The 25,000-nt window shown below is 40.3% G+C and overlaps 1 protein-coding gene across 1 annotated transcript in view; it reads right to left on the minus strand.

Annotated features, from left to right (window-relative positions):
* mgat4b (alpha-1,3-mannosyl-glycoprotein 4-beta-N-acetylglucosaminyltransferase B) overlaps nucleotides 1–25,000 on the minus strand; it is a 159,400-nt gene that overhangs the window by 21,183 nt on the left and 113,217 nt on the right. The window contains exons 7-11 of the mRNA XM_082178090.1: nucleotides 21,134–21,209; nucleotides 16,617–16,731; nucleotides 3,165–3,295; nucleotides 1,592–1,699; nucleotides 1–145 (exon numbers count right to left, since the gene is read on the minus strand). The exon at nucleotides 1–145 is cut by the window's left edge and continues 49 nt beyond it. Coding sequence (XP_082034216.1) covers nucleotides 1–145; nucleotides 1,592–1,699; nucleotides 3,165–3,295; nucleotides 16,617–16,731; nucleotides 21,134–21,209 — 575 coding nt within the window. The remainder of the gene's footprint in view (nucleotides 146–1,591; nucleotides 1,700–3,164; nucleotides 3,296–16,616; nucleotides 16,732–21,133; nucleotides 21,210–25,000) is intronic.

Raw genomic sequence — 25,000 nt, forward strand, 5'->3', positions numbered from 1 at the left:
CCACCGGAGTGAAGGCCCAGAAGAAGTCCTCCCCCAGATAGGCCTTCTCCAGCGTGAAGTGCTGGTACGTCTTCAGACTGGTGGTGACCTCTGCTAGAGGGTTAGCGTGACCTTTATGGAGCGTCTGCTTCCCGAAGTCCTTATCCTGAACACAACACACAGAAGGACCTCGTAAACAGTGCTTGGGTGTTCCTTCAATAACTGCAACTTTATGTTAAAATTAAATTTTTATTGCTGTAACATTAAAGTTACATTTAAAGTGTCTAGATATCCTTTTTTATGCCATCTCACTGCCTTTCAGTGTGTTTATGGTTATATTTAATTATTTCATCCATGATCCAGACATTCAAAGAAAAGGCCAACACTAAACATAACATCACCTTATTGCACAAGCGTGAAATATAATCTCTTAAAGTCCCCTGTGGTGAAAACAGTCTTTAATGTTGTTTATGTCTATGTGGTGTTTTTAATAGAGGTCAGATAACTTTTACCCATAACTAGGTTTGACCGTACTTGCTGATAACCGACTAATCAACCCATATTTTTAAAAATGGATACTGGATAAAAATCAAACATAACACTTCAAGTAAAACAGTGCTGTACTGATATGTGCTAAATGAAATATATATATATATATATATATATATATATATTCATAAAACATATGAATATATTAAAATGAGAAGTTCTACAGAACGAATTCTACAGAAAATAATTTAAACATTAAAATATTAAATCCAATGTGTGTTTCTTTAGCTATAACCTAGAAACATGCATACATTACATAGGTAACACTTTGCAAGTACCATATGTTAACATTGATGTATTAGCTAGCTTTCATGAACTATATGCATTATGCAATATACATTTTTACAGCATGTATTAATATTTGAGCAATACAATTGTACCTTGAAAACATGATTTTGGTGATCAAAGATGAGTTTTAAGGGATAAAATGATTGATACAGGGGGACTTTGATATAACAGTGAGGCGGGGATGAGCTTGTTGCTATGGATGATGTCACTTTTTATGGTTTATAGAGAAGCGTAGACGGGAAGATATAAATATTTAACTATTTGAAATACAAACTCTTATATACATCTGTGTGTATCCATGCTTGTGTGTGTGTGTGTGTGTGTGTGTGTGTGTGTGTGTGTGTGTGTGTGTGTGTGTGTGTGTGTGTGTGTGTGTGTGTGTGTGTGTGCAGAAGATAATCTAGTATAGGTCAGACTGTGGCTAAGTCTGTCCAGTTTCCCCTGATCAATCAAACTAATTAGTGCATATATTTAAATTAATGTGAAATGCACACATCCAAAAATACATCATATGAGCGTCACACACATCAACACGACAGGGAACAGGCGGGTCACACCAACACTCATCGCCATGGCGATCCCTAGGGATCTTCATTCAGAGGGAGTAAACACACAGCAGAGACACACACTGATTTATCAGGACATGATCTCTGAGGAGAAATGAACATAGACCTGAGGCAGAGAGCACTGTCTGGAGGATTACAAATGAGGGAAGTTATTACACACACTCACAAACATGAATATAGTAAAACAATAACTGAATAAGACAGATCACCTTGAGTTTCTGGATCTTGCCAGCGAGTGAAGAGTGTGTCCCGACGTGCTGGAAGAGAGACGGTTTAAAGCGGATGCGCAGGTTTGCTTTCTGACGGTCACAATGTTTCTGTGGGACAGATGACATCACTTATATCATATCACAACCACACACACTTTCAGCAAAAGTCTCAGGCTGGAATCAGATTATCCAGAGCTCATTTTGGCCGCTTACACACCGCATTTAACAGAAATATTACAAAAGCAGAGATGCATTAACATCTGATCGTTTCTATGAAACCGCAGTCGACTGTGTTTTAAAGCTGATCATTTTAATGCTGATCTCTCAGGAGCGTGCGAGTTACGTTCACACACACTCCTTCAGACTGCAGCGCTGTTGTGAAGATTCCAGACACACTCCGGTTTCTGTCCTTCTCGAGCAGCTCAGACGAGTAATATCTCTGCATTAACGTCATAAATCATCCAAAACTGGACATTTTCACATCATTTTCTCAGCCTCATGTCGTTCCGGAGCCATGAGAGTTTTGTTCTTCTGATAGTTTTAATGAAAGCAGAGTGAAGCAACAAATTCACACAAAATTGTGTCAAAAAATAGCGAGCACATAGTAAACATAGTCGTTTATGTCTTTAAATGGACATAAACAGTTGAGAAAGTAAACGCGTGTATCAGTGTATTAGATCCGTGCATTCACTCTTAAAGGGACAGCAGCCTAATATTCCTGCTGATGTCTGAGTTTATAATGTTAATCAAACAAAGACAAAGAGAAAATCACTCACTGCTCTCGACTGAATAACTTTAGTAACTTTAATAAGGATTAATTAATAAAGATGTTTAATTTATACAGTGAAGACTGTGTAGTGTTATTTTACATTTGCTTACTTTTATTAAATTTCTGTACCTGAAAACTACTGTCAGACCTGACAAACCTGTTTATTTAATCTGTATCTTTGTTATATTGTATTTATTTGTGCTTTTGCTTGTAATTTGATTATTTGTTCTTTATTTAATTACTGACTGTTTACTTATCTTTAACAATGTTTTAAATGTATATTAGTTAGGCTAGTAGTTTTAGCTGTGGTCTTGAAATTGGAATAAAGAATTGTGAATTTTGTTGTTATTATCGCCTGTTTTTGCAAAAACAGTTTCATGGTCGGAAAAAATATTAATGGCCGGTTCATTTTAGTAAGTCATTGGCCATTGGCAGGTGTGGCAAAAAGTTAGTTTTAGGCCTGGTTTATATGTGACTAAAAGCCGAAATGAAATCTGTTCAGCATATAAAATGATTGTGTCTCTTCAACTAGTTGTTCCATTTTTTAATGTGAATTTAGTTGTCACTGCCAGATGTTTATTAGGTGACATGGCTTGTTTTTCTCTGAATAGAGACTAACATGGCCTCTATCAATCAGGTGTCATTTCAAAATGCAGAGTCCGTTTCCGATAGATTTTACACATTCTATTATTATTAAAATCAATCTTTACACATGTTAGGGAGAGACACGATAATGATTAATATACTGAATGAACAAATAATATTAAGAATAATTATAATAAGAAAACAGAGTATAATTCTTACCGCGTCTTTTTCTGGGTTGCACACCTTCACCCACATGATGTGGTCCAACAGCCAATCAATGGGCTTGTCTTTGTAGAACATTAGCATAAACTCCACGATCAGCGGCAAGTCTAATGACTTGAACATCTTCCCTGAAATAAGCAAAGCAGAGTCATGAACATCCTCCACACGAGACCGATAACATCCAGCCCTGAGGAACTGGACAAGTCAAGAGACAAATACGGATTTACACTTTCAACATGGATTTAAACAAGGAACTCAAGGGAGGAAAGATGAAGGAAAAGAAAACACTAATGCAATCAAAGGAAAGGCGCTCTGAGAGTAATTACATCTTCATATTAACGACTCAAGGCTCATCTAAGGTGGTGCAGCAAATAACTTAAGATGTTCTACATAAATGATAACATTTTTCTTAAAACATGAGATTAATTCAGTTCATCAAATGAAATGAGATCAGATTCAGGAGGAAGGATGTTCTTCATAACAGGGTTTTTATTGCCCTCTAATTAAGTTTTTCAAAACGGTCTGGGTCACAGAGGATCTGATTGGCTGCTGGCTTAGGGCGAACATTCAGACAGTCAATCAGCTGCTTTTGGTAATCTATAATAGAAGAGACATCCGTTTTTATGCATTATGAATTACAGTCCGACATCAACCACAGAAACATCCTGCGTCTCCAGATCAAAACACATCCGCTCTGATCTGACATCCGCTCGTACACTCATCCCACAGATCAGTTTTCATGAGCAAGACGCCTGTAAAATCATATTACAATACTAGTCTGAGTCTATCGGAGAGAGCGGGGCACTAATGCTTTTAGACTTTCTCAGTTTGTGTAAACCTACTTAAGGTTCAGATTTTTCATTTTACCCCACATTAATTTCACATGTCAAGTACAATTATGTGGTTAATACAGTGTATACTTTTTTCTTGATATACCCAGAAAGAATGGAAGTGAGTGTGACAACATGCCCCATAGGTGGAGTACATTATAACACGACCATATGACAGATTAAAATGTTATATCTCATATAATCAAAAAATATACAAGAAAATGTATGGACCTTCAATAAAAATGCTTATTTAAAAGATCTGTCTATTTAAAACTGTAATACACAGCTGTTTCTAATGGCTGCTTCATAATTAATGAGCACATGTGTGTGTGGGGGTGACAGGGTTTGAGAGGTTTGGCTTAGTGAGTGGTTTGATGTTGTAAAGATTAGTTTAGTATCATCAGTGTATGACCCGCACACAGGCTAACATTGACCATTAGAGCTGAAGTACACACACAATCACTCTCACTCACTCGCTCACTCACTGACTCACTCGCTCACTCACTGACTCGCTCACTCACTGACTCGCTCACTCACTGACTCGCTCACTCACTGACTCACTCACTCACTCACTCACTCACTGACTCACTCACTCACTCACTCACTCACTCACTCACTCACTGACTCACTCACTCACTGACTCACTCACTGACTCACTCACTGACTCACTCACTGACTCACTCACTCACTCACTCACTCACTCACTCACTCACTCACTCACTCACTCACTCACTCACTCACTCACTCACTCACTCACTCACTCACTCACTCACTCACTCACTCACTCACTGACTCACTGACTCACTGACTCACTCACTCTCACACTAACACACTCACTCTCTCTCTCACACACAAACTGAATGAACACTGAACAGACAAAGTCAAAAAGAATGCTATCCAGACACAATTATTTAAGATCAATAATTAATTAGAATAAATATTTCACCATGAATAAATGTAGAAAACAAAGAGCAATAAACTCCTCATAGATCTTTTAGGGCACAGAGAGATTAATCAGCTCTACAAGTGCTTTTGCTTTTAGATGTTATAATATCTTCAGCTCTCCATTTGTGAAACACTTTGGCAGCAATTCAAGGCTGTGTGTGTGTAATAAATGATCTCTGAATCGAGAGCATGTGCTGTTTCACCTTCACATTGTCCCTGACACATACACACACACACACACACACACAGACACAGACACAGACACAGACACAGACAGACACAGACACAGACACAGACACACACGCACGCACGCACGCACGCACGCACGCACGCACGCACGCACGCACGCACGCACGCACGCACGCACGCACGCACGCACACACACACACACACACACACACACACACCTCTGAAAAGGAAACAGCCTTATCTGAAATAGTCAAATCAGTTTTCACCTCCACATTTAAAGCCCTCAGTTCATATGTCTTTCTTTCTTTCTGAAATACATGAGTGCATTATTACATGTGAGGTAGAGTTAAAGGAGTCATGAACTGAGAAATCAAATTTTCCTTGAGCTTTTGACATATAAGAGGTCATCATACTATAATAATATCCTGTAAGTTTCAGAACTGAAAACTTCCTTGTTAGTCCAATAAAAGCTTTTATTGACACCAGGCACAGCGAACGACAGTGGGGATCTATGAGGTCAAAGGGTATCAAACCCCGCCTCCGCAGAAGAAGATCAACGCCTACTTCAACACTGCCGGTTTAGCCCCGCCCACCGATTCGAGCATTACATGAAACTCATCATAATATGCAAAACTGTTATCCAATCATAGCAGTGGGCGTTTACTTCCAAGTCTTCAATGCTGCACGCCCATAAACACCGAGCGTTTCAGGAGCTAGGCTCAAAACCAGGCTAGAAAATACCCTATTACTTATTCATTTTGATGTTTTTTGAATGTAAAAACCAAGCGAACATCATAAGTTGACCCCAGACAATAATATAAAAATTTGTTTTAAAGGCCAGTTCATGACCCCTTTAACTATTACTCTCTGACTTATTGAACAGTTTCTTTTTCTCTGATGTTACTCTAATTCTGTCTGTTCTTCTATGATCACTGTCATTCTTAGTTATCATGAACTCAAAATTGACCTTATTTAATTTCATAAGTGGGTCCTATTTTGTCTTTTTCCATCTTCATCTGTGTTTAGTGTGTAATGTTGCTGTTTGAGCATGATAGAGTTCTTCTCTATATCAGTGTCAGTGTTTCTGAACTCCTGAAACGCCTCCATTGTAGTCTTGAGTTTCTTCCAGGAACGAACACGTCACAATATTCCTCATTATAATAATTCATACGCAGAATAAAGGGGCGGGGCGGGGCCTGGTTGAGTTAGTTAGTAGTGTGTTAAACTGGCGGTTATGGTTAGGGGCGGGACATTTCCCAAACACACTCGAAGCGCTCGACCAATCACAACACACTGCTCCAGCCGACCAATCAGAGCACAGAAGGAGGGGCTTCATAGAGACAGGAACTAAACAGAGCGTTACTGACAGACTGGGAAGAGAGGAGCTGCAACAATGGAGAATATGAGGAAAATAATCAACATTCAAGCAGGAAAACCTGTTCTAGTAGAGCCTGAAACATCAAGGGCATAATATGGCCTCTTTAATAAATGTTTCACATATTTCAATTTCATAAAATAGTCAGAGCGAGCGAGTTGTGGTTCCCTTTTTGAATGCTTTGGGGAACGCCTTCAGCGTGACCGGTGTCTGAAGCACGTGTGTACACAGGAAATAACATTGGCTGGCGACAGCATATGACATCACTGATGATGGTGCGACCAGAGTATAAAAGGACGCCTGTAGTACAAGTTAACAATTTCTTTTGTCTTCAGGATCCGTTTGTTATGTACGTGTGAAGCGTTTCAGGAAGTGTGTGCCTCCGCATCAGAGACAGAGGACACATGACTTGAGTGTTATGTGTTTGGGTAAGGAACACGTGATGCATTTGTGAAACTGACTGTAAGAGACAGGTAAGAAGCTTTTACTTCTTTGTTCTCAACTGATATTAGTTAGTGTTTGTACGCGCTATATATGAGACGGTCACTGTGATAAGCACCTTTGTTGTTTATTCTCTCTCGCGGGATGAGAATAGACCACCTGTACCCCGCGGATCAGGTGGTGGGCGGAGCAAAGGTAGAGTCTTATGAGATTGTTCCCTTTCCGGTCTGCTATTACTAATGTTTCAGGCCTAATTCTCTGGAATTAGATGCAGAGAGAGTGAAGGCAGGGTTTTTTTTCCTCGGGTTTGACTGAAGAGCAGAACCCTCCCCCGAGTCGGGTCTTGAAGCCAGTCTTCCAGTCGCTGCAGGGATGAGCTCTTTCGATCTCGAGAACCCAACCGGAAGTGGGTTTTTTTTGTCCCAGTTTGCGAACCCTTCTTTGTTTCAAGGCACCTTCGGGAGTATCTGGAGTTTTGAGATCCTAAGACATTTGTTTCTGAGTGGTCGCAGCTAGCACTCCGCTAGCTCCCCTAGATGGCAATGTTTTCATGGTTGAGTGTAAGTGGAATCCTTAATAGTAGGATTCCTAACTCACTATGAGAGAGCTGGAGTCTCAGATCATATTACAGGTTTCACAATGGTTATATCTAGCTTTAGCTGGTAGCTCCCATTGGTCATTTAGGATCTTCCCGGTTTTGGGCAAGGTCCTCCGCTTCCTGTAATGAGCTCGTTCCGACGTCAGCATCATTCCGCTACAGGAAGTGCCATCATATGGTATGTCTCTCTGTGAGCCTCCTTGGTGGAACTGTCTTTATGGTGGAGTGTTGCTAGGCCTCCTCTCGCTCTAGAGCAACCTTTTCTTCCACTGGGCCGCACTGTGGTCTCACGGGACGCATGTCATTTACATATGACGTCAGCAATGCAAACCAATCAGATTTAATGCTATGGTATTAGCATTATTATTGTTATACCTAAATGTTGCACACACAGAAGAGGCCGTGTTTTCTGGTGGCACATACGGTATTTTATTTCTGTCACACTCTGCAAAACCAACAAACACAATAATAAATTTGTTTTTGTTTCACAGTGTGTTGAAATGACTGGTGGAAGTGTGACTTTATTTCAAAGCGAAACTCTCATGTTCAATAAACTCACAATCCCCTGATATACAGTATGTCACAAATGAGAACAATGTTTTCCACCAAATAAAAACGACTAATAAAAACAAAAAAAATACAGTAATAAGATAATAATTCGCAATGAACATACACAAACCGTATATAAGCACTTTAAGTGTCTATTTAATGCTGTATGACTCTCATCATCATCGTAATAGCCACCAAACAATAACACTGTTATAGGACACAAACGCCTTAATATGCAAATGTTACTCAACTCTTTTCACAAACAACATTGAGCGCATTGTAATTACAATCTCTGACGATATCAAGCATTCTGTCCCGTCGCAATCCCTTGCACAGAATCCGCTAACGAGTTCCAGCGCCGATGCTGTTATTTCTATAGATTTAAAATGCAAGCATATCAAACAAACACATCGAATTCACATGTGTTTTGACATTGTAGGTTTTGCATATGCCAAGTACTTTACTACAGAGCAAACGGGCTGCCCATCTCACTCACTGACAGAAAACCTATTCTTCCATTCTTCCAGTAAAGTTACTCTCCTGCCTTCGCTTCTAATGCTACGACTCTTCTTGCTTGCACGTGTTCCTTCATTGGTATGTTCCTCATTTCATTTTTCTCCTCTAATAACGCATTTGTCCATTTTGATCCATAAATAAATAAATAAAAATCTCTACTGATACCATTGTAATTCTGCCAAAGCGCGCGCTTGTGAGTGTTCGTCAACTGCACTGCGTCAGTTCATAGCAGTTCTCCGCATGTCTGAAAATAATATATGATCACCAAAATTATTTGATATGCCCAAAAAAAACTTTACAGTTCAAACTTAAACCATTTTAATTTAATTTAAAAACCAAAATAAATTGTGAAACTGGAATTTGCATTTGCGACCGCAGGTTGAGAACCAGTGCTCTGGGGAGTCGTCCGTTTGGATAGTGGCTACGCCGGGTCGTATGTCTCTCTGTCCTTGGCGGAACCACCTTTAGGGAAGCGTTGTCAGGTTTCCTGAGAGTCTTCAGAGTCATCCGCACACTTTAGTGTGGAGCTCCCTGCGAGCCTCCTTCATGATATTGGCTAGGTTTCCTCTCATTTGAGAGTGGGTTCCTGAGACCTCCATTCGTCAGGGGTATCACTGACCCCTGAAGCGACAGGCAGGTTATTCCTAATCCTTGCCCATATTCCCTTGAATGTATTGGTAAGAATACCAGGCCCCGAGCTCTGCCCGCGGGGTGTGTAGCCGGGGTTTCTGTCCCTAGGGAATAGACTCACGACAGCCACTGGTGCACACTATCTAGGTGCAGTCTTACACCGTGGAGTCACTGACTTCATGTCAGCTGCTACGGCACTCAGCATGGCAGAGTGGGTATTTGTTCCCCAAAGCATCCTAGCTTCCCTGCAAATTCCCATTCGAAAGGGAACGTCTTGGTTATAAATGTAACCCTGGTTTCCCGAGAAGGGGAACGAGACACTGTGTCTCATTGCCATGCTTCGGGTATGTCTTCCCACACCTCCTTCAGACACAAGTAGTTGTTGACTTGTCCTACAGGCATCCTTTTATACTCTGGTCGCACCGATAGTGACGTCATAGGCTGTTGCCGGCCAACGTTATCGTCGCGTTTAGACACATGCTTCAGACACCGGTCACGCTGGAGGAGTTCCCCAAAGCGGCCTAGGAAGCAGTTCTCAGGGAACCAGGGTTACATTTGTAATCGAGACATTAAATTGCAATGACGCAACATGTATTGTTATTCATAATGATGTGAACGCTACCAAATGAGTTGAGGACCTATCAGACTGCACCATCCAGAGCTTAATGCCAGAACTAGGTAATTTATTGATTTTAAATCAAATTAAGAAAATAAGTCTTGCTTACTTTGTATTCTTTTTATCATTATTTCTTTGATAAATTGACCTGTAGGAAATATGACTTGCTGGAGTAATCAAAAAGTTGATCTTACACAACATTAACCTTAAGAATTAAGTATGAAGATTAATTGTTGCATTCTCAAAACCTCAAATAGGGGCGTGTGATTGATTCAGTCCATGTCATCTAAATCTCACTCCAGCCAGGTAACCCTGTAATTAGCACAGTTATTAATCGACTTTCCTTCATGGTCGAAGACACAAATCCCACTTACTTCAATATATTTTATTTTATGAAAGTAAAATGCATGATTTCATGTTTTCTTCAGAGGCAAACTGTGTAAAGAGGAGTGCAGGTTGAGCTGGTCTATGGTCTGGTGAGCCCCTGCAGGAAGCCTCCTGAACGACACCTCATCAGGACCATAAACATCTCCATTCAAGTCCATTTAAAAACAGACATGTTGTCTAACAAAAAGAAATGTAGCTACTGTATGTGTCGTACACTTTCCAGATTGTCACACCTCCCAATGGCTTACAGTTGCCTTTCTAATATCCCAGTTCAAAGCATTTTAATATCCAAACAATTACACTCTTCATTGTTAACTTTGTGATCAAACTCTGCGGCTTTCACAAGGAAGACGTTCTCAAAAAAATACAAATGACCAGGAAACTCTACAACGCATTTCTCCATTAGGAACATCCCTCTTCATCTGTAAAAGAGCAGAGACACATTTCCTGCTGTATACGCACACACACTCACTCACACACACACACACACACACACACACACACACACACACACACACACACACACACACACACACACACACACACACACACACACACACACACACACTAACTCTCACACACACAATCACTCACTCACTAAAACACACACACACACGCAGACACACACACACACACACACACACACACACACACACACACACACACACACACACACACACACACACACACACACACACACACACACACACACACACACACACACACACACACACACACACACATTTTTTGTTGTAAAAGGGGCTTTACATTAAACAAAAAATATAACTTTTGTTTAGTTTGTTATTAAAAAACATACAAGCAAGCCAAACCCAAGTGAGGAAGTAACCAAGTAACTACTTTTTAAATATCACAATATTGTAACACATCATGTTCTTTCAAAAGTAATTTTCCACACTGTATATACAGTACATCCTCATCATAAACACAAAGCAGTTGTGTTTGCCCAACACAAGCATGTTTCTGTGTGTGAACGCTAGTGGATGTAGTGGAAACTGCCACTTCCTTTAAGTTGCAGACAGAACAATATTTGCCAGGAACATGAATGTAACACTAATGTAAAGAGTGAATGTGTGTGTTTATTCTGGTGCTGTGCATATGTGAACAGCTCGGTCATGGCTGCCTTCCCACTACCACTCCAGTTAGCAGCTTGAGCGTGAGGCGTGAGGATCTGCTAGCGACAGCGCTCTGCTAGCCGCTACGCTGACTGACAGCAGGAGAACACACTCATCCAGACGCATCTGTCACGCATGCAATCCCTCAGCTAAAACAGGCGGGAACAACTTAGCGTAAGTAGGGGGAGATCATGAGACATGATACTGACAAAAACACATCTGATGTATGCGTTTATATATTTAGTGGGGTTTGCTAAGGCAAGCAACACTGTTACTATTGCTCTGGGATTTGATCAAATGAATTAAAGTCGGCATTAAAGGGAAGGTGCTAGTCTTTTGAGACGTATATCCCGAGTAAAACGCTTCTGGAACAAGAACAAATGTGGGCGGGGCTTGATTGTGTCTGTGGGGAATTGATTGGATGGTTGTGGTTTGCTATTGGCTGATCTCATGTGAGTGACAGGTTATAGCTCCGCCCTCGTCATCAGAGAAGAGAAGAGATGCTGCAAGAGGGAGGGGAAGTTATTTAAAAATGTAGTTGTATGTGTGATTGTGTGTGTAGGAGGCTGAAATGACAAAGTGCACAGAAAACGAGTGTGTGTGTGAGTGTGAGTGTGATACGGACAGAGAGCAGCATCAATCACAGCTTCACTGCTGCTTTGGGACCTATTAGAGTAAAAGAGCAGAGAAAGACTCTAGAGAAATATGCGTGTGTGTGTGTAAAAGACAGAAATGAGCTGACTTGAGCGAGGTGTTAATACCCAGAACTGGCTGGGTCATATGCTCGGGTGTTGTTGGCATGTCAGCTCGTTTCTTTTCTGCTATTAGGCCGTTTTACTCTTAACCTCATCTGGCTTGGCAGACTTCTAGCTCATTACTGCAAGAATAACCAGAACTCTTGGTCATGGTGAGCAGGCCTAAATTAGCAAACATCAGTTTATACAAGCTTAAAGTCACCATAAAATTGACAATTCCTATTTTTTAATGCAATATTTCAGTGTTTATTCTAAACAATTTATCCTTGATGTTTTAAACTCATGTTACTGGTAATCTGGACTCAGAATAAGTTCCTCTTGCAGCAGGACCCTTCTCTTCTCTGATGACGAGGGCGGAGCTATGACCTGTCACTCACATGAGATCAGCCAATAGCAAACCACAACCATCCAATCAATTCCACACAGACAAAATTTGCATAATTTGATTTGGTAAACATATAGAGGAATAATCTGTCTGGCATTGCCGCTCGCTCTAACGTTAACCTAGATAAATGTGTGCTTATTAGGCGCATATCCAAGTGTTAGTGTGGAGTGTGAAAGCTAAAGGGTAACGCGCTTTACTGCATGACATGGAGGCGCCGGCGTGTCACAAATATGAACCCAAACTCAGCGAATACTTGCCCATCAGACATGAGAAATAAAGCTTGAAATGTCTACTTTTAAACGAGCCAATTCAAATCATAAAAAAATACTCTTTGTTAATGTAATCCGTTTAAAAGTTGCATTTCTCTCTATAGGCGCGTTCACTATCCTGCGGAGAGTCAGCATCGTCATCTTCATCTTTACAGCCAAAACAGACTCAGAAAACACTAGTTTATTAATAAACAATTAAAATGTCTCCTTGCTATTTATAAACCCTGACACATTTATAATCATTACTTTTGCCGGTGCTTTGTGGCAAGATTTATGTTTGTTCCTGAGCAAGGAACTTGGATATTCATCATAATAGGGAAGAAAAGACGAGCGCAACTTCCATGTCATGTCAACTTTAACATGGTTAAACTTTTTTCTTGCTGATTCATGATGCTCTACCAGCTCTAACCAGCTCGACCAACACGGTCTACAAGTCAGAAACCAGCTCCACTAGCAGATAATCCAAAGGATCAACCATCTAGACCAACTAGAAGCTGGTCACCATCTTAAACTGGTCTGAGCTGGAGTATCTCAGCTCATTTGTTGCTCATCACATGGGCTGATCATGAGGAGGAACATGACTAAAGTCCATGGGATCAAACCAGTCCCAGCAGAACCGACACAAACAGACTTGTGTTCGTCTAAAGCGAGGCCGGTGTCAGAACAGTCGGTTTAAATTCAGTCGGCTAACAATGAAGAGTGTGTTTGCCTTCAGCCCTTGTGATGAGTAAAAACATCCACTGAAAATGTACTTGTCACGCCAACACCACATCAGTCAACACTGATAGCACACATTTAGGTGCTTTAGGCATTTTTACAGCATTTATTGAAGTTACTTTATAAATGTACTATTATTCATAGTTCATGATATATTAGTTAAAGCTAACATACACAAAAAAAAAAATGGAAAAACAGATTATGCAATCATATTATTTCCACACAAATATAAAGCAACTTCAATTCCCAGGGAAAGCATGAACTGATAAAATGTCACTTTGGATAAAGCGTCTGCCAAATCCATAAAGTGTAAATGCTGGTGAAGATCGGATGTTTTCTAAAGCTATAGACCATTTTTCAACCCTTGGTCACGTCATCCTCACATGTCCTCATTTAAACGCTCACTCCCCGTCTCTTACAGGTGTTGCTCTGATATAATTGAGTTCACACAGTCTTCATTTTCTCCACTAACTCGCCGACTCATCGCCCCAGCGGTGAGTTTCCACTTCTCTGAGCCGAGAGCTCTCAAAATCAATCCTTTCCCCATCCCATCCCTCGAGGCCCTGAGCCAGCACTGATCACCATCATCAACATAATTAGCCTTCATTTCAAACACACATCATATCAGAGCAATCACTGCGGCTGCCAGTTCCACAGGTTTGACTGGGACTCTAATTGAACCCCAACTGATTAAACTCAGAGTTTAGACGCAGTTAGCCAAGTTAAACTTGTGGATGAATGGATAGAGAGCTGAAGTACCAAAACAATAGAGCTGGGTAATTTAAATAATGAAAACTCTGTCATTATTCACTCCTGTTGTGCCAAACCCGTTCGTGTTTATAATGTTGGTTAGCACAAAATATGATTTAGACCTGTCTCTAGTTTTCATTTAAAAACATATCAAGGTTAGGCACTTACAATGGAAGGGAATGTGGACAATTTTGGAGGGTTTAAAAGCAGAAACTTGAAGATTATAATTTATACAAACACTCACAGTACATTACTATGTTAAAAACACTGTTATTTGAGCTGTAGAGTTGTTCACGATTCATTTTTACAGCTGTTTTAGGTGTTACTCAATCATGGCAACAAAACCATACTGTACATAACTTCGCCAGTGTTGGGGAAAGTTACTTTTAAAAGTAATGTTTCACAATATTGTGCTTCTCCAAAAAACATAACTAATATTTTTTTAAAGCAATGCATTACGTTACTTTTGGGTTAGTTTTCCTCACCTGCGCTGAGCTTGTTTGTTTGCTTTTAAATAACAACAAAAAAGCTCTATTTTGGCAAAAGCAAACGCCCTTTCACACCAGGGGCCCTATTTTAACGATCTGAAACGCAAGTATCAAACGCGAAACGCAAGTAACGTGAGCAGGTCTGGGGCGCTGTTGCTATGATACCGGTGGGATAAATGACTCTTGCGCCCGACGCAAATCTAAAATGGGTTGGTCTGAAGTAGCTTCATTACTCATAGGTGTGGTTTGGGCGTAACATGAAATAAACCAATCGGAGCGTCATCTCACATTCCCTTTAAGAGCAGGCGCGCTTGTTCCATGGCAGATTGCTATTATAACGGCGGATTTGCCAGACGCACGCCAGGAGCGGTTCACAGACGAGGAGACCGACGTCTCGTCAGGGCCGTAAAACACAGAGAAGTGACATTGGGGATGGAGAAACACACCCAAATTAGCTTCGGTTAAACAGGCGTATGATAATTTGGGTAAATGTGTAAGCTAGATTTATGCCTATTTTTTCACATCTTCATGGACACCACAATGATTTCCCTCGTGTGGTAATATTTTTCCTTGTAATAATGTATGGTTTGCAAAAATGAGAACTGCTGCGTCTGTGTGTAGATGAGAGAAGCAAAGTGTATGTGCGTTGTGCACACACTACATTGATTATGGCCAAGCATGCGCCCTTAAAATAGCATCTGAATAACATACGCAACGCGCCACTGACTTTAGACAAGGTTTCTCCTGGTCTGTGGCAGAATTGTTTTCTGAAACTGCAAAATAGCACCAGGGAACGTTTGCACCGGAACACGCCTCCTCTTTTCGCTGAACCGCCCCCGGGAGCGCAAGTTCATTCCCTAATTTCCTAAGTCCGCTGTTGTCAGGTACAAAATAGGAATGATACATGCGTCGGTGTACAAAGTCAATTGCGCTGGGTGCAAGATCGGGTCCCAGAAGTGAATAAACCTCAGGCTGAAGGAAATGCAAATTCACGACTGAACAGTCGAGGGCGCAGCAATAACAACAACAATTAAACAAATGAGATGTCTCTCTAAAGCCATTTTTGCTTTTAGTATGGTTCAATCGGATCATCGAAGGTCAGCAGCAAAGACATTGGTTAGTAAAGTGAGATTAAATACATAAAGTATATTAGTGTTATTTAATTATTGCAGATTTGCGTAATATTCTGAGTTTGCATTTCACTGTGTTTATTCATTGTGAGGAACACTTAATCTGTTTTTGTGTCAGTGAGAGGAGTAAATGCTCTAGATCTACAATCCCCATCATGTTCACACACACACACCTCTGCTCTTACCCACAATTCCTCTCTACATGAGGACAGGAGAGCCGTCAGTACATGGGGAAACAGTTATTTGCAACTACATGTCAACTCATTCTACTAACCTGAACCCTAACCTAACAGTCCACTAATACTCTAATGAGAGTTAGTTGACATGTAGTTGATAAGTTATTTATAGTTAGTAGAATGTCTAAGGTGGACTTTCACAATACACTTTAACCATCAATTTCTATAAGTTTTGCTTTCTCTGATCTGCTTTGTCATCTGGTTCTAGGACTGACAGGTCTGGGTCCGACTCACTCCATGACGTTTCTCAGGTGGAGACTAATGTGAACCTTATGAGAGGAGGCGACAATTTCATTTCAGAGACCGAATCACTTTCTCATCCCATGTGAAGATGTGAAGCTCTGAAAATATTACTTTCATTAGCGACCTCAACAGTTCATCCACTCCTGGAGACATCAGCAGCTTTATAATGGGTTTATACGGTTTGAGTGTGAGAAGGATCTGTCCACGCGGAGGAAACCCGGTGTGAGTGTGTGTGTGCTGGAAGAGGAGGATAGCAGTGAGACTCACCGATGAAGCCCAGCTGGGAGAACTCGAGGATCATCCACTCCTCCGACGGCTGCTGCAGGGCGAAGTTCTTCATCGTGGTGAAGTAATTTGGCCGTGCAACAATGTCATCCTCTAGCTGTGTGTGTGAGAGAGAGAGAGAGAGAGAGAGAGAGAGAGAGAGAATGAGAACGCTGAAGGATGAAGAAGAAGTGGATCAGAGTCATTTGCATATAATCGTGACAAGTTCAGTTCTTTTTTTGGGGGGGTATCTAAAGGCTAAATGATTTAAAGGTGAAGTGTGTAATTTTTCCAGAAGTTAATATACTTTCTGTTCTCCCAGCTGAAAGCAGAGGCAACTGTACGTAAAATGATAATTTTGTCCGAATTTCACATGCATTTTATCAAAGGGAGAAGAAAGAAAGTCAAACGGTTTTAAATGTTTTCAGCTGTTCAGAGTCCAGAAGTTTAACATAACAGCCTTTCTGGACATGAAAACTCATTATCTTACTGGCGCTGAGATTTCTTTCTGGCAGTAATGGCAACGAGATCCGTAAAACACTTCTGTGGCACTTCGTGTCCGTCTGAACCAGGTTTGTTAAAGATAACTAAAACTAGAATTAAACCATAACTAAAACCATTAAATAAAACAATGACCTTGATATTAAATAAACATTAACTGCAGGACAGTATGACCAAAAATCTAAAGTCCCCCTGTAGTCAATCATTGTCTCCCTTAAAACTCATCTTTGATCACTAAAATGACATATTTAAACGTTTTTCCTTTAAATTGTGTTCATCCCTTAAAATATCTTGAATGTAACTCGACACTCGACAAAATGCCGCCGCTAGAGTTCTTACGAGATCAAGAAAATATGATCACATAACACTGATTTTATCATCACTGCATTGGTTACCTATAAAGCTCTGTATTAATTACAAGGTATTGCTACTGACTTATAAAGCCCTAAACGGCTTAGCTCCAGTCTATTTAACGGATCTTCTATCGCCCTATAATCCATCGCGCTCTTTAAGATCACTAAATTCAAGGCTTTTGGTCATACCTAGGATATCCAGAACCACCAAAGGAGGGAGAGCATTTTCACATTTGGCTCCAAAACTCTGGAATAGTCTTCCTGATACTGTTCGTTGCTCAGACTCGCTCTCCCAGTTTAAAACTAGATTAAAGTCGCATTTCTTCAGCCAGGCATTCATATAATCCCACAGTTCAAACTACAATCCGGCCTCTAGCTCATAAATGCCAGAGGAGAACTGGCCCCCGACTGAGCCTGGGTTCTCCCAAGGTTTTTTTTTCTCCATTAGGTCACCTGATGGAGTTTTAGGAAACCATTAGGTCACTTGATGGAGTTTTTCGGTTCCTTGCCACTGTTGCCTTTGGCTTGCTCAGTTGGGGATATTTTGGGGATATTTAATTTAATTTTATCAATCAATAAATTCCTCTTGAAACAAACTTTGTTGTATTATTTTAATTTAATACTGTGAAGCTGCTTTGATACAATCTGTATTGTGAAAAGCGCTATACAAATAAACTTGACTTGACTTGACTTGACCCTTGCCTCATTAAGTATACGCGGTTCTATGAATATGCAAATGAGCCCCGCCTCCACTCACTCACTCAGCTCAGTTGACCTGATTGGTTACCTTTATATAGGTTTACTGTCAGGAGTCATAGGATATAAAAACATTGTAATGGCAAATACAACTTTACTTTCAAATATGGTGGTAATCAAATCAACTTATAAAACTAAAAATTGAGTTAACCTTTTAAAATGTAATTGTCACGTATTGACTTTTTAAAAAAAGCAAACGACTGAAAATCCGACAGGCATGAATCAAGAGATGAACAGGCGAGGGTTAGGCGATCAGCAAACATTAGATAGACAAGGGATGGACGTATACTTCATAGGGTGATGGAGTGAGTGTGTGAACTGATAACAGGTTTGTGTGTTCAGAAGTCCAGTGCTGATTTATGATGTCTTCACGGATATTCTGGAACATTCACATTTCCATATTCAGCTTGAATACAGGCTATTTTTGCTGTGTATAAAACATACAATACGCTTCAAGTGGTTATTAAAATACAGTTGTGGTCAGAATTATTGGCACCCCTGGTAAATATGATCAAAGATGGCTGTAAAATTAAATCTGCATTGTTAATCCTTTTGATCTTTCATTAAAAATAAATCATTGTAAAAGAATTGAAAGTGGGGGGAAACTCAATTTATGAAATAAATGTTTTTCTACAAAACACGTTGACCATAATTATTGGCAAAAAATATCTCTAAAATATCTCTAAAGAATATTCTCATTCATTTTTACATTTTTTAGCACACTTGGTCACATACATATTTTAGGTTCAGGGCAAAATGGATATAAATCTGATTTAATCTTTTTTAAATTTATTTAATTTTTAGCATTATTGAGAGAAGTAAAATTTACACAGATGCATTTACACTTGTCCAGTTTGGTCAGGAATGAGTCTCAGACCTCCTCCTGATTGAGCGATCGGATTTAAATGCGTCTCGATTGTGTTTCGGAGAACATTTACACCTGGTCTCTTCACGAGCGGAGAGCTATCCCATCACAGAAACACATGAAGTGGCCAGGTGTAATCAGGCTGACAGAAAACTGAAGAGGAGAAGACACCAACACGGGAATCTGCAGGATCTGGAGAGAAGAATGATATCTGATCTCTTGTCAGGTGTTCTCCAAACTCATCTATAATAATTTTGGCCAGCGTGTTTTGGAGAAAAGCATTTATTCCATAATGTGATAATGTGATTTTTATTTTACTTCAATAAAAGGTTCGATTTTTCTAATTGAAATATCATAAGCAGATTTATTTTTACAGCCATCTTTGATCATATTTACCAGGGGTGCCAATCATTCTGATCACAACTGTATGTGAACATGCACTACTTTAACATCAAGCCAAGGCGATGTATCTGTTGTGGAAAAACGAATAGAGAACAGCAGTAACATCAATCGTTCTCCGCTCCGCCATGTTTGAAGTTTTTGGCCCGCCGAACCCGGGAACTCTGGGATCAAAATGATCTCAGAGTTTCCCAGTGGTAAAAATGGCTTGAGAGGGCATCACGTCTAATTTCCCACTAGGTAAATCGTATATACGCTAATTCCGCTAACAGGAGAAGTTAGCATTAGAGTTCTGCCATGTGTTCTGGGATACGGGCATATTTGAATACTGAGCTGCATGCTGGGAATTGTAGTTCACTGATCTGACAATCAAATGAAAATTTAATAATTCCTTTTTTTTTTATGCAAGATTACTGCTTAAAATAAAACATATTACAATTTGTGTGATATTAAAAATACTTTTTTTAATAAATTGTGCTATTATTATTACTTTAAGAAGTACATTCTACTGTCCAATAGTATTATATTAGTTAGAACAAACTTTTATATGAGCAGATTGTAATGAAGACTGTTGGGATTCCGTGTTTTAATAATCTTTATTACTGTAATATTCTTCTTATTATTACTACCACTACTACCTGAAGAAGTACACTCTACTATGAAATGGTCATATATTTCTGTTATAATTTCTTCAAGTTAAACCGAACTTTTATTTTGTCATGTTGTGAAGTAGACCTGTGAGTTTCTGTGTGTATATGATATAAGAGTTTTCTCAAGTGAAATGTTGAGCTGCTGCAGAGGAGACTCATGTGTTCATACAGTGAGTGAGAGACGCTGCAGAGGAGACTCATGTGTTCATACAGTGAGAGACGCTGCAGAGGAGACTCATGTGTTCATACAGTGAGCCGCTGCAGAGGAGACTCATGTGTTCATACAGTGAGAGACGCTGCAGAGGAGACTCATGTGTTCATACAGTGAGCCGCTGAAACTCCACGAACGAGCAGAACAACCCGAGACACGCAGAACATCGTCAGATTCAACAGCTTTAACATTCACAGACACACTGATTCACTACAGGCCTGCTTTTGAGTCATTCATCCAAAAATTGCCAAATTCCATGAGCTTCCACTGAATGACGGGATTCTGCGCTGGAAGAGTGCATGTTGTGTGAGCTTCATGCATGTGTTGGGAGTGCTAAACAGAAGATAAAGTGGAGGCTGAACTGTGCTCTTCTCTGAGTAAAGCAGCCGTCACACACATCAGTGTCAGCGAGCACGCTCTGAGTGAACGACTCATCGGGGGGGAAGGATATAGGACCTGTGTTGGCTTTATCTAAACACAAAAAAGATCATAAAAGAACATTCTTCAAAAGAAGTGCAACAGTAGCTTTCCTCAAAGATCAGCTTATCTTTATAAGAGCTTTCTACTTCCTCCGGAATCCATTTCCCACAGTTCCCGAAAGACAAGACGACTGCCAGGGTTTATTTGGACCGGCTGACTGTACATTATCACTTATTTATAACCTCAATACAGTACATATAAAAAAATATAAAAAAAACATTCTGGAACGAGCTCAGTTTATAATATAGACCCAGTAACTGTGATTTTGTTCACGTTCTCCAAGGATCTGTTCAGTCTAATCTTACCTGTACGTAATAGGTTCCTTTAGTCTGGGCGTACATCATCAGGAAGCAGTAATCCAGGTTCTGCTTCGTTCTCCACCTGCAAAACACAACCAGCATTCACTTTACGGAGAATAAAACACACACACACACACACACACACAGTATTAACAGAAACCGCAGTGAGTGATGACTGTTTGTGGCAGCTGCTGTTTGTCCAGTGTTTAATGAACACGGATGCGCTTTTAAAGTACGAAGCACAAAAAATGACAACAAACGTCTCACAAAAATAGTCCATATGAGTGTGTGTGCTATTCCGAGTCCTCTAAGACGCTTTGATATTCCTGTGTGAGGAACAGAGCAGAACTCCTCTCCCTCCGGCATCTCCTTCAGCTCAGCTAATGCACATCCAGACTAATGTCTGCGTTTCTCATCACTGACGTCAATCATGCCGTGAAGAGTCTTGATGTGTGACACTGGAGTGTTTATGGAGGTACAATGCAGAAGTATATGTATAGTAAATAATAACTTTAATTTACTTTATTATTTACTTCAAGCTGCAGTCCATAGTTGTTCCTCTTTGTCGCCATCTCTGTTAGAAATCTGCAATTGCAGTCATTCGCGGAATGATCAGCTTTACGTGTGTTGTGCCTCGGCTCGGCACAGCGCGGATGAATCCAGTGTTTTGAGGAGAATGTGTGGCTGTCAGTCGCCGCCGGTGTGGATCCTGGCATTCGCAATCACACATTCTACTTTTGGGAAGTATGACCAACATAAGAGTTTTCACTAGAAAATGTCATCAGAACAAGTAACATCCACTTTTGTTCTGACCAACTAATGGGAAAAAAGCATTGCAGTAAATCACGCCGATTAAATCTAACGATCGCTTATCATATCACGTCAAACCGTGCAAATTATACTTAGTTCTCAAATTGTTAATGTTAACAACATCAGCATTGCGTGACTACATAATGCCCTTCCGATATTTATCCTTGTTTTCGCACGGGCCGGTTGCAGTCTCTTTTTCTCCTAAGTCCGAAGTCTTTCGCGTTTTACAGCGGGTGCATCTCCTGGTGATTGTCGTTTGAACCTTTCTGGATCTGCCATCAAATTGCTAAGTTTAATTATATCAAGTGCTGTGAGAAAAGGCTAAATCTCCACCTCCAGCACCCTCACACTCATAGCCGAGACTCTTCTTTATGTGGACAGATGTGACGTAATGACGCAAACACATGCTCGAATTTCACGCAGAAATCCACCAGTACCACTGGAGTTAGAAACATTATTACAAGCTTACCGTTTAGAATCAAGCTAAGGCAAGCAGAGAGTGTTGAACACTGGCTGGTGATGTACTTGCTCAAAAAATTATTGTTGATAATTTTTAACCCAAAAAAGTTACGGACTGCAGCTTTAAAAATACTGTTCCTTTAAAGGTGAAGTGTGGAAACATTCATACAGGTTTCCTGAACTCTTGTCCATCTGCCATTGGTCAGTCGAACTGAAAGCCCCGCCCCCAAATCAAGCCATTGGTTGAGACAATGCTGCTGTTGGGGAGAGAATGGAGTTTTTACAGAACAAAAAAGCCATGTTACGATCAGTGGGTGTTTTTTAAACCACTTTTCCTGATTTGTTAAAATGGGTTGACAGTTCTGTCTATTATATGAGATCACTAGTAGGTTAATTGTTAAAGTATGCGACTTATGGTTTATGAAAGATTGCTAGTGTCAGGAAATGAATGGGGACTTCAGGAAACTCGAGATATGAGGGCAAAAAATGTCCCTGTATGAGTTCATGTTTTTAATTTTTATAACATAGCAAGACAAGACAAACAAGAGAGCCGTTTTTCTGGATATCAGCATGACTGCAAATTAGATTTTATAAAACAGTTCAATATAGAAGTCAATATTACGTGACGTGTCTGTCAATACTGTCTGATTTTGCTAAAGAAAATAGCTGAAACAAACCACAGCAAAAGCAATCTTCACAGTGGCGTTCTGAATACTACATTATTCACTTTGAGAATGAATCGGGCGAGTCAAGAACAAAGCGGATGATTGTCTTCATGAACGGATCATTGAATACACAACCAGCCGCTTTGTTCTTGAATGAATCAGCCGTTTTGATCAAATTGGTTGAGTGAATCATACAATGACTCACGCATTAAGACACTTGCTGCAACAGTTTTACTTTCATAAGCAAAAGTATCATTGCATTTTTCCATCGATTTTTTGTTTAAGATTTTGTAGTTAAAACATGAATCTCATAACATTATTTGTGTAATTTCAGTGTAAATGCATTGTACACTGTGGTAAATACACCTAAATGCCGACTTATACATTTTTGTAAAAAATCTGTTGAAATATTTTTGTCCAAAAGTGTCCATTCTGTCTCCGTGAAATGATGCATGACCAGAAAGACTAATTGTTTCTCATATACCACATGTTGCACTGTAAAAGAAAGATACTGTATGTTTGATACATAGAGGGCCCTATTTTAACGATCTGAAACGCAAGTATCAAGCGCGAAACGCAAGTAACTTTGTGGGCGGGTCTCGGGCGCTGTTGCTATTATACCGGTGGGATAAATGACTCTTGCGCCCGACGCAAATCTAAAATGTGTTGGTCACATACTCATAGGTGTGGTTTGGGCGTAACGTGAAATAAACCAATCAGAGCGTCATCTCACATTCCCTTTAAGAGCAGGCGCGCTTGTTCCATGGCGGATTAATATCATAACGGCGGATTTGCCAGACGCACGCCGGGAGCGGTTCACAGACGAGGAGACCGAGGTTCTCATCAGGGCCGTAACACACAGAGAAGTGACATTGAGGATGGAGAAACACACCCAAATTAGCTTCGGTTAAACAGGCGTATAATAATTTGGGTAAATGTGTAAGCTAGATTTATGCCTATTTTTTCACATTCATGGACACAACAATGATTTCCCTCGTGTGGTAATATTTTTCCTTGTAATAATGTATGGTTTTCTAAAAATGAAAACTGCTGCTTCTGTGTAGATGAGATAAGCAAAGTGTATGAGTGTTGTGCACACACTACATTGATTATGGCCAAGCATGCGCCCTTAAAATAGCATCTGAATAACATGCGCAACGCGCCACTGACTTTAGACTAGGTTTCTCCTGGTCTGTGGCAGAATTGTTTTCTGAAACTGCAAAATAGCACCAGGGAACGTTTGCGCCGGAACACGCCTCCTCTTTTCGCTGAACCGTCCCCGGGAGCGCAAGTTCATTCCCTAATTTACAGACGTGCGTCTGTGGAGGGAAAAGTCCGCTGTGTGCGGGTGCAAAAAGTAATGATACATGCGTCGTGTACAAAGTCAATTGCGCTGGGTGCAAGATAAGGCCCATAGTCTATAATCCGGTTTGATGATTTTCAGCCACTTTAAACTGGTATTCAGCGCTTGATCTATTGCCGACTGCAGCTAGACAGATTCCTGGCTTTATTCGAAGTGCAAAGAATTACACAACAGCTTGTGTTAGGTCATTCAACAAATCAAATCTGTCGGATATCTCCATATTTTTGTCACTGGAATGAATGAATAACTATGGCAGATATGGGATTATTCTTTTGCACATTGAATATTGTAATTGCGACCTATCAATGGCTCATGTCTATGTACATCATACTAGGATATGAGACAGTGGAACACATGCCGACAGATGGTGTGGAAACGATAAACACACAAGCCTGTCTTTGAGTGTCTTTACTTTACATAAACATACAAACTGAGTGTGTTGCTGAGAGACAAGGAACTGATCTGACAGAGACCCCATTCGAGTACTTTCACACACATTTACATCAGAGCTTCTTATCTGATCTGTTGAACAACACAAACACACAAACCAGCGGGAGAAGCTCTGTGTTTGCATCT

This window comes from Leuciscus leuciscus, assembly GCF_965113295.1.
Source record: "Leuciscus leuciscus genome assembly, chromosome: 8".
Lineage (NCBI taxonomy): Eukaryota > Metazoa > Chordata > Actinopteri > Cypriniformes > Leuciscidae > Leuciscus > Leuciscus leuciscus.